Raw genomic sequence first — 11006 nt, 5'->3', positions numbered from 1 at the left:
GGCTCAAGCCCAACAAGCAAATAGGCCCAAGCCTAACAAGCAAATGGGCCTAAACCTACCTAAAGCTCGTGGAAATTCTCTATAAAGGGAGACATTCCCATTCATTTTGGAGATCTTTGGTGGAAGGAAGAATTGAAGCTCTGAAGAATTAAAGATTCAAACTTCAAAAAGTTATCAAGACGTGCAAGTTCTAATCAATATCGAAATCATTATCTTATGAAAGATTGAATTCTAGAAGATTGAAGTTCGAATTAACTTGCAACTCAAACTTTCTGAAGATCGAATATTAAAAAATTCTAAGTTTAAATTGTATTTGAGAGAAAGCATTAAATGAGTAAATACTATATTTACAGATTGTATCCACGACACCATATAAATCAATATACAAACTTTAATTCCACGAATTATATTTCTTCAGAAATTTTGTGTGAACACCCAATTTTGTCTGAACACCCAATTTTGTGTGAACATCCTTTATTTTTAATTTTTAATTTAAGTATTTTATGCAAATAATAACATAATAAAATAGTAAGTAAAAAATTGAGTTATGTTTTAATATAGCAAAATATCACCATAAAATAAACAAAATACTATTAATTTCTAATATGTATTTGTAAATATTTTAAAATGTTTTACCATTGGAAATAAATTTCTAAAAGAAAAATTACCAAAAAGATGGGGAAAGTTTGGCATATTTCATTTTCGGCCAAAATTTTAGTTGAGTTGGAATTGGACAGTTATACAACTTACCTCACTCACCGGCGCCAGAACGCTCGGATTTTCGCCGCCTTCAACCACCGCCCGGAGACGCTCAAATCCTCCGATTACTTCTCAACTCATTTTCATTTTGCCCGCAATGATCGAATTCCGACTTCTGGAAGGAGAAACTAAGACGGAGGAGGGAATCGTTCCGGTTTAAGAATTGGAGCGGTGCCTGAAATGGCGGGAAGAGAATGATTCAGAAGTAAATGAGTCAGAGAACTTTCACCAGTTTCACCAAATGTCTGAGTTGCAATCCAACAATCCGGGCATTCGTACATGAGTCCGGATGTCGTGCCCTCCACTTCCAAATTCCAACGACATGCTTGGAGTTGTAGTCTTGTCTTGTCGTGTCGTGTTCCTAATCTCTCGATCTTTTTTTTTGTCCCTTTTCCTTTTTTGATTCTTCTTTTTACTTTCAATTACTTTTCTATTCATCGCGCTTTTCCTCAGATTGCCATGATTGAGCTGGAATTCCCGTTTGAATTCCTGCATCGTGCACAAATGAGTGAGGTCTTTACTTTTGGGTTTACTTTTTTTATTAGACAGACATACTGATGAGATTTCCATTATAAAATCGTTTTTAGTGCTTATGCTTTACCAATTGTATTATCCACTTTAATGCTTCTTTTCCAATTATTGAAATTCTTTCCGTTTCCTGGTCCTACAAAAGGAACATGAACGCTTGGTTGGAGATTTGTCACTTTAATTTGTTGGCCTCTACTTTACTTTACGTTTCCTCTTTGAATTAGAACATGGCTCTCTTTTTCTGTTTAGTTTTACCTGTCGTGCAAGCTATTGAATGATGCCATGGTGCTATTACCGGATTATATGTAATAGTTTTCCAGCAATTTGGAACATACAAATTTATCTGTTACTATTCCTCTAAAATGTTAGTTCTGGGTCTATGTCTACCTGCACAGTGTTCTCTGTTGATGTTTTTGGCGTATGTGGGTTTAATAATATGCCAAAAGGTTGTTTATTTGTGGTGAAACTAGCTGGTGCACTAGGTAAAAAGGGGAGAAAGAGTTTCTCCATTTAGCAGTGCACTAATGGTTTTTATATAAGAAGTATGAACCCCACAAATCATTTATTTAATCTGCCATAATCTTTCCAATTTGTTGATTGTGTGATGAATCGAGTGATGTTTACGATAGTTAGAAGTCCATGTTTTCCATAAATGGAGAGTCTGGCATGATTATGAGGCATTGAAGGAAAAAGTGGAAGAGGATTGAAGGCAATTTATATGCAAAAAATAGCTCTGTCGGCAAAAGTTTTTATTAATCAATTGTGATGAAAATGTGTTGGAGATACAAGCTTGGGTTGCTTCTCATTCTCAGTGTTGTGATCTTGTGGGTTTCCTCTGCTGAAGTTACCCAGGTAAGTTTCTCTTCTTGCCTTTTCATGAACTGGCATTCGTTATCCTGGAGTTTATATTCTTGACAAATGTCCTGCATTGAGCAAGCTTCTTCTATTCGATTAAAATTGAAAATTGGTAAGTAGTGAAGGTGGGTAGTATTACAATCAACTACGGATTAACATTGGTAGAGTTTTTTTAGACAACGAGATTCGTGTTCCCTCTTTATTCTGTTTGCCACAGGTTACTATCATTCTTGACTTATAAGCCCTGCTATATAATTTATTGAGTTGATTGATGCATTTGGTATACGTATTTTTTCCAACATGCAGTTGAATTTTTATCCACGGTGTGTTCAGTTTATTACTTGAATTCTCAATCCGACTCATGCAGCAACTGACCAGTACGTTTTGACAGAGTATTTTTGAAGATTATGAGCAACCATTTGCAATATCATATGTTACAACGTCACTTTGGATAGTTTATCTTCCAATAGCATTGCTTAAGGACTGGTTGCTAAGTTTTTTGCACCGCTACAATTCTAAACGTGGTGATCTGTGTGTGGTTGGCCAATCCTCTGTAGAATTGCAGAAAAATGAAGTCAATATTGCTTCTGAATTAGAACATCAAAGAGAGTTAAGTTGTAAAAACTGTACCATAGACGTATATAGCAAGGATGAGGGAGCACCATTGGTGGCTGTACATATAGGTAAAGAAAACACACTGAAAAAGGATCGCAAGTTCACTGCAAAGGAAGTTGCTGCTTTTGGCTTTTGCGTGGCTCCAATCTGGTTTTTAACAGAGGTGAGATACTGATCTCATGATTTCTAGTTTCTAAAACTAGTTCTCATGGGATAACACATTTCCTAGGAGGGTCAGATTTGACGTATATGGCTCCTTTTATTCATGATCTCTATAACATACAAGTTCCGGTGTTCCAAACTCTTTCTTATCAACTTATGGTTTTGAACTTGATAATCTGAGATATAACTGCAGTATCCCCTTGTCATTGACTCATTGTGTCATACCGTAAAACTTGGAATAAGATATTTATTGGCTCTAGTTATGTAAAACTTTGGTATTAATTGATAAATAAACGCATAAGCAATGTGATGAGAATATATTGGAATATTAAGGTTTTTTTTCTATATTAAAAGTAAGTGCATTACCATGTCCCATTTTAGCTCATTGAGATTTTTCTTCTTATGTTTTATTTTCGTTAAAAATTATCTAGTCGATTGGTGGAAGAGGAAAGAAAGAGAACATTGAGAGAGGAAGAGAAAATTGTTGAGACAACTCAATGTCAATTATTAATAATTTTCAAACCAATGAAAGGTCCCTAACATTTTACAACTTACAACGAACCGTTATTTATTGATAAATATTTTGATTATAGGAATACTAATAGAGCTTGATGAAGGACCAAATAGACTAAAGTGTTTTTGGGTAGATCTCACTAGGATGTAAGACTAAGTAACATTGTTTTATGTTATTGTCTTATTTTATTACTTCTTAAAAAGACGATATAAGAAAGGAATCCTACGTGGGAAACAAAGCTGAACCATGACTTAAGCCATTGAAAATATATTGTGATGTATGCAGTACTTAACAAATGCTGCACTTGCACGAACAAGCGTTGCGAGTACCACATTGCTATCCTCCACTTCAGGGTTGTTCACTCTTTTGATTGGTGCATTGCTGGGTGAAGACACAATAAATATAATTAAAGTTGTCTCTGTTGTTGTTAGCATGGCTGGCGTTGTGATGACAACATTTGGGAAGACTTCAGCTGCAGATGAATTACAGAAGAATGCAAATGGGTATGCCAGTTCTCTCCTCTACTCTGGTGAATTATTTGGACCATTCTCACAGGACACTTTCCAAAATAAATGGTGGCATTGTAAACTTTTTTTAATCAAATTTTGGTTTTAATCTTGATAAAGTAAATGGCTACAACTGTCTTCAGAAATGAGAATCATGCACTTCTGGGGAATGTCTTTTCAGTCCTCTCATCAGTGACTTATGGCCTTTTCACTGGTTAGATATTTGATCTTGTGATGAGCAATTGACATCAACTGTTCTTATTTAAAGACATTTTTCCATATTTTCATTAATTTGTACATCCTTTCTTGGATGCTGCAGTGCTTCTCAAAAAGTTTGCTGGAGGAGGACAAAATTTAGATATGCAAAAACTGTTCGGCTGTATTGGACTTTTCACCTTCGTTGCTCTTTGGTGGTTAGGTAAGCTTAAAATCTTCTCTAGTTTAATGATCAAACGCTTAATTTATACATTATTATTATTATTTTATTTGGTTTACATTTTTTTGTCTCTCAGTTTTACGTACTAATACTTTTCGGAAAGAGAGGGATGGGGTGTTATGGAAGGTTATTTCCGATCACAGTTTGGACAGCTGCTCTGTCCAAAAGGAAAAACGTTTTGCTTCAACATATACACATATATTATCAATTTATCATTAAAGAATATAGAAGGGGAGAGCTACATTCTCCGTAAGCTAAGAGTTTTTCCCCCTGAAAAAAAGTTTGTTATTGGGTCCTATTGTCTAGCATGTTTCAGAATTAAGGTGCAATTTCAGGGAGGATATAGTCCAAATATTTGACACTTATCTTGTATCTTTAGAAGAACCAAACTACATATTTGCTAATTCTATAAGAAAAAGAGCACTACTTAAATCGTATACTCTAAAATACTTCCAAATTTGTCTCTTCAGTGTGGCCTCTTACTGCCATGGGCATTGAACCCAGATTCACGTTCCCCCACTCTGCGAATGTGGAAGAAGTTATAATTGTCAATGCTTTTGTTGGAAGTTTTTTGTCTGATTATTTCTGGTAATAACAGATAAAAGCCATTCATTTTTGATCCTATGTTTTGTTTTTCAACGTTTAATTTAATTATATCTATTTTTGTATCTCCTGAATTATAACTTTATGGTGCACGCAGGGCTTTGGCTGTTGTTTGGACTTCCCCTCTGGTAGCTGCTCTAGGTGTTTCCCTTACTATACCTTTTGCAATGTTGGAGGATATGGTCATCCATGGCCGGCAATATTCTGTAATTTATATCATTGGGTCAGTTCAAGTAAGTAATTTGATTCCTTCAAATAACTAAATCGGTGATTTTCTTATTTTTGTTCACATATTACTGCTCTGAATATGATTTTAAGTTATGAACCATTGGTTGGAATACATGTATACTTTTATTGTCGATTATGACACTATAGTCCCGACTCCTGATATATTCTTTGCCCTGTTTTATAATGTATTCTTGGGATTCTTTGCGACCTCTAACTTAAATTTTAGTTCAAATTTGTTACAATCAAATATCTTAAATCACTAATTAACTTAGAAGCTTGAGTTGATGGGTGAGAACAAATTTAATCTAGAGGATACTAGACTGTAAGGAAAGAGTGGAAAGGCAATGGTTAGAATATATAACTACACCCATAGAAGTTTAGAGAGAAGAGTTTAGAGAGAAGATTCTAAGTGTAAAAATGTCATTGTAAAAGGATTTAGTAGATCTCAGTTCTTACCCACAACTTTGGTAGCAAATATTCTTTAAAAAACAACAATAATAATAATTGAAGAGAGAGAGAGATAGAGAAAGGGTTGGTAGAATGATTAGATGATTGTGAGTAAAGGTTCTATTCTCAAAAAGAGAAATGATAGAAGTAAAGACCAGCGATTAGGTCCGAAACTTAAACAGGGTCGGGAGAATTTTTAAAAGTCTGTTTGAATGGGATTAGAGAAATCCAATTATTACTATTATTCTTTTGATAAACTAGTATTATTATTGAGGAGAAATTATTTGAAAGTGTTGGGATAATTAGGCTAATAGGGGGCTTAATTAGAAGGGAAGAAATCATTTTTTTTAAATAAAACAACCCCTTTTTAATAAAATAACTGTAGGGTTGTGGGGTTGAGGGGATTGAACATCCAACCTCTAAGAAACTCTACCATTGAGCAAAGTTCTTCAACATAGTGAAGAAAACAAGTTCATTACTTCATAAATCACATAATATCGATTTTAATACATTAAGAAAAGGGAAGTTTCCTATATTCTCGTCCATGAATTATATGATATCAATTGTTTCTTACTAAACCAAATTTCTTCTTGATATAGGTATTCTTGGGATTTGTAATAGCAAATCTTTCAGATTGGTTCTCTCAAAACTTGGCATCCAAGGTGGCAAGAACAACTTCCCAACTGCAATCACTCTCTTTTGGACCTCTGTGATGTATGTTTCGTATACTTCATTCAAAAGTGAATTTTCCTCGACTCTTGAAAATGAAATGTATCAATATCCCATAATCCTGATTTCTAGAAAGAAATGGCAACAGACTCATAATCGTTTCCGCCCACTTTGGTTGACAGTGTGACAAGATAATGTGTTATTTATTAACTCCGCGACTTCTCATTTTAATTGGTCAAAAGCTTTGGGGAGGAAGGTTAATTAATTTCTCTGTTAGATCAAAAGTTGAAGAATTTTGCAATAAAAATTGTGATATCTTTTTAACTTGTTTAGCTTCAGATGTTCCTTGCTGATTGGTGTGATAGTGAAACAGGTCTTGGACTGATACCACGAGACAAAATGCTTTTTGGGAACTTATAGTCAAGCTTAGAGAGCCATCTGACAAGACCTTAATCAATTCAAATAGGTTCTTCTCTCCAAGTCTCCTCAGCAAACATAGTTAGGAGTTGATGGATGATATTATTTTAATATAATATCAAAGGTAGGAGATCTCATTCTAAAAAATGTCGATTCATCCCCGCTTCAATAAATATTGTTTCACTTTAACATGGTATTAGAGTAGAAAGAGAGTTGGTCGTCAACTTAAACTTCTTAGTAGAAAGAGAAAGATCACAACCTAGAAATAGAATTTTGAAAACAAGAGATTTAATGAAAACAAACTTATCTTCATATGTTTGATAGTAAATTTGCAATTGAATTCCTAGTTTAACTATTGTTTAAAATGTGTTTATAAATTAAAGTTAACATAATTTAATGGTAATTAACACGACTTTTCTTTTTATTTTTAGAGATCAAAATTTCATCCTTCAATCTCCTAAATTTATCAAAACAAAATTATTGCATAAATATTTATAAACCATTAAATCAATTCTAGTCGCCACTAAATTTTAGGTTGAATATTAATTATGTACTTTGTTTTACGTTAAGTTTTTTTATAATTATTATTTGGAAATATCATATAATTTTTAACTAATTGCATAACACATTTTAATTTGATAAAAGTAATTGAGTTCATGACATAAAATAATATATATTGGTTAATATTTTTAATTTTTCTAATATAATTCTGTATTTTAAAATATAGAATTCAAAGTTTGGATATATGAAACACAATAATGTTTATCTTCAATTTTTGTACCGTTTAAATCCTGAAATCCATAAATAATTTTTGAAAACAAAATTTGAATTATCCACTAAACGTAATATTCATTTAATATGAGTTACCGACTAAACAATCTCCATTTTTCTTTCTTGAATTAAAAGTCGTAAAGTTTTTCTTTCTTTGCTGGCTCTTTGTGATTTTAGATATAAGTATATACATGTGATTCATTAATCTTTCAAGTGGTTTATTTTGCTATAATTGAGTACAATAATTTGATTTTACATGATTTTCATTAGAAAACTTTTAAATAACCTCTAATTTATTTTTGAAATCTTCTCTGTAGCCTAATCCAAAAAAATGTATTTCCCAAAGACATGAAAATCACACATTTTTGGCACGTTAGAACAAAACCCTATCAATGTAGGGATTAAAATTCATTCTCGAGTGGAGACAATTGGGACGTTCGGAACCACTTTTGGCTATGTCAGTAAATAATTATCCAACTTTTTATAATTGTTTACCATACGTAGATTGTAAAATTGCATGTCTTTGACCAACCACAGAATTCAAATTCAAGGTACTTCTACAATTTCTCTCTTACGTCCAATGGTACAAAGATGACCATCAATAAAATCTTTCTCTCAACCTTTGTTTGCTTTTTCCCCTATAATGCATCAACCAAGGAGGAACTTTTGCCAAGCTTTTATATATTTGGTTTGTTCTAATTTCTCAAAAAGGAAAAGAGAAATAAAGGGGAAAAAATAGAGTCTAAATGGTCTATTAGTTGCCAATATTTAATAAAATCTTATCTGTGTACAAATTTGTGTGGTCAGAAATATTATTCACATTAATTAATTATATATATATATATATATATATATATATTCTATTGTAATTAAGAAGATATTATCTCAAAGATATTATCTTATTTTGTATTATTTGTTGCCTTTCTTATTTCATAGGAACTTGTATTTATCTCCCTTTTTCCTTGATGTAAAGATACAAGAGAAAATATTCAATAAAATAACTTTACATGGTATCAAAGCCTTCTTTAACCTAGTTACTATTCAGCCGCCGCTGCCACCGAAAATCGCCGACATCCGCTGCTCTTCGATTCCGTCTCTCCACTGCACTCTCCTATCCCTTCACAATTCCATCTCTCCGCTGCACTCCCCAATCCCTTAGCGTTTCGTCTCACCACCGCTACACTCTCAGACGACCAGCCTCTTCGACCGCTGTCCGCAGCACTACAGATCTTTGTAACCTCTCTGTTCAGCCCCGATCTCCGTGATACTCATCTCTGTGACATCGGCCTCCCCTGCCTTCAGATTCCGGCCTCTTCAGATCTCCGCGAAATCCTCTCCAACCATCTGATTGCTTCACGCCCAAAATTCGAAAAATACCAGATCGCTTCACGTTTCCTCACGTCCAAAATCCGAAAAAATCGACCCTAGCCGCCGACCGCTCTTCGCACGCCCAAAATCCGAAAACTGACCGTCCGTCTCCACCAGTCCGCACTTTGCATGAAAAACAACCCGAAAGTGACCAGAACCGTCTCTTCACAGACTCGAAACCCGAAAACTGCTCCATCTCCGTGAGACCCGAAGCCAAAAACCAAAACCCGCTCCATCTCCTGTTTCCTCACGTCAAAACCCAACCCGAAACTGCCCTAGTCTGAAACTTGAAACTACCCTAGCCCGAAACTGCCCTACTTCTATTTATTTATTTATTTATTTATTGTCGTTCGCTGACTTGGTTTCTTCTTGTGAGTAGATGGAGAAAAGTGAAATTGCTCGTCCAATTAGCACAATTCTTGATGGCTCTAATTATATTACATGGGCAAATCAAATAAAAAGCTTCTTAATTGGACGAAAATTATGGCGTATTGTCACGGGTACCAAACCGACCAAACAAGACAAGGAAGATGATAGCAAATTTATCGAACGCCTTGAAGAATGGGACAGAAAAAATCATCAGATTATCGCCTGGCTTAGTAACACATCAATTCCTGCTATCCATACAAAATTTGATGCTTTTGAAAATGCTAAGGAGTTATGGGATTTTCTGTCTACACGATTAAGTCCGTTGGATTAGCGCATTACTATCAGTTGCACAATAACCTTGTTAATCTTAATCAAGAAGCTGGTTAATCAGTCAATGAGTATATAGCCGTGCTTCAACCTATATGGACTCAACTTGATCAAGCTAAAATTAGTAAAGATCATCTTCGTCTTATTAAAGTCCTTATGGGAGTTCGTCCAGAATATGAATCTGTTAAGGCTACCTTGTTACACCGCAGTCCCTTGCCCTCATTGGATGCTGTTATCCAAGAAATATTATTTGAAGAAAAACGTCTTGGCATCAATCTCTCTAAACATTCTGATGTTGTTCTTGTCAGCATATTCACCACCTGGAGCATCAAGCACATTTTGTAAGAATTGTAAGCTCATTGGTCATAAATTTATTGATTGACCTAAAATAGAATGCAGGTACTGCCATAAACCAGATCATATTCTGGATAATTGTCCCATAAAACCACCTCGACCTCAAAGCTATTCTAAAAGAGCAAAGAACTTCACTAAACCTAGGAACTCCTCTATTGTTTCTGCTACTTCAGATAATCCTACCACCCTCCACTTTCAGATAAGTGATCTCCAAAGTTTGCTAAATCAGTTAATTTCATCATCTTCCTCTGCACTTGCCGTCTCACCAGGTAACCGATGGCTTCTTGACTTTGCCTGTTGCAATCATATGACATCTAATTATTCTCTTATGAACACTCCTAGTCCTGCTAAATCTTTACCTCCCATTTATGCTGCTGACGGCAATTGTATGAATATCACCCACATTGGCACCATTAATACTCCCAGTTTGAATCTTTCTCATACTTACTGTGTCCCAAACTTAACCTTTAATCTAGTATCTATTGGTCAATTATGCGACCTTGGCTTAACTGTCTCTTTTTCTCCCAATGGTTGTCAGGTTCAGGATCCGTAGACGGGACAGACGATTGGGACGGATCGCAAAGTGGGAAGATTGTTTGAGCTCCTATCACTTCAGGTCCCTCCTCCTTCCTCCATCTCTGCCCCTGTCACTGACTCTGATACATATCAGTGACATCTTCGTCTTGGTCATGCCTCTCCAGAAAAATTGTGTCATTTAATTTCTATTAACCATTTAAACAGTACTACCAAGTTTGTCCCTTTTAATTGTTTAAATTGCAAACTTGCTAAGCAACCTGCTTTGTCTTTTTCTACATCCACTTCTATATCTGATAAACCTTTTGATTTAATCCATTCTGACATTTGGGGCCCTGCCCCTACCTCCACTATCCATGGTTATCTCTCTGAATTATCTCGCACTTATATTGAGTTTGCTAATATGATTCGCTCCCAATTCTCTTGTCCCATTAAAACTCTTCGCACTAACAATGCCTTGGAGTATAGAGATTCCGCTCTTCTATCTTTTCTCTCCCAACAGGGCACTCTTGTTTAGCGCTCCTGCCCCCACACTTCTTAACAA

At 34.9% G+C, this 11006-nt stretch overlaps 1 protein-coding gene across 5 annotated transcripts; it reads left to right on the top strand.

Annotated features, from left to right (window-relative positions):
* Nucleotides 1-696: 696 nt before the first annotated feature.
* LOC103487403 (uncharacterized transporter C405.03c-like) lies at nt 697-7051 on the top strand. 5 transcript variants are annotated; one of them, XR_007819077.1, is made up of 10 exons: nt 697-2139; nt 2534-2920; nt 3719-3936; nt 4083-4153; nt 4259-4357; nt 4846-4963; nt 5076-5211; nt 6253-6367; nt 6505-6578; nt 6696-7051. XR_007819077.1 is itself a non-coding variant. In XM_008445706.2 (9 exons), exons 1-8 carry the CDS (start codon nt 2053-2055, stop codon nt 6364-6366), a joined length of 1230 nt encoding a protein of 409 aa, XP_008443928.1. In that variant the 5' UTR covers nt 697-2052; the 3' UTR covers nt 6367; nt 6696-7051. The 5 variants fall into 5 exon arrangements, 4 of the variants coding, with proteins under 4 accessions (XP_008443928.1, XP_008443929.1, XP_008443930.1 ...); XM_008445706.2 differs by lacking the exon at nt 6505-6578; XM_008445707.2 differs by lacking the exon at nt 6505-6578 and having other exon boundaries at nt 6688-7051.
* Nucleotides 7052-11006: the final 3955 nt, after the last annotated feature.

The sequence above is a fragment of the Cucumis melo genome, chromosome 2 (assembly GCF_025177605.1).
Source record: "Cucumis melo cultivar AY chromosome 2, USDA_Cmelo_AY_1.0, whole genome shotgun sequence".
In the NCBI taxonomy this organism is placed as follows: domain Eukaryota; kingdom Viridiplantae; phylum Streptophyta; class Magnoliopsida; order Cucurbitales; family Cucurbitaceae; genus Cucumis; species Cucumis melo.
This window is presented reverse-complemented; position numbering and strand designations above follow the sequence as displayed.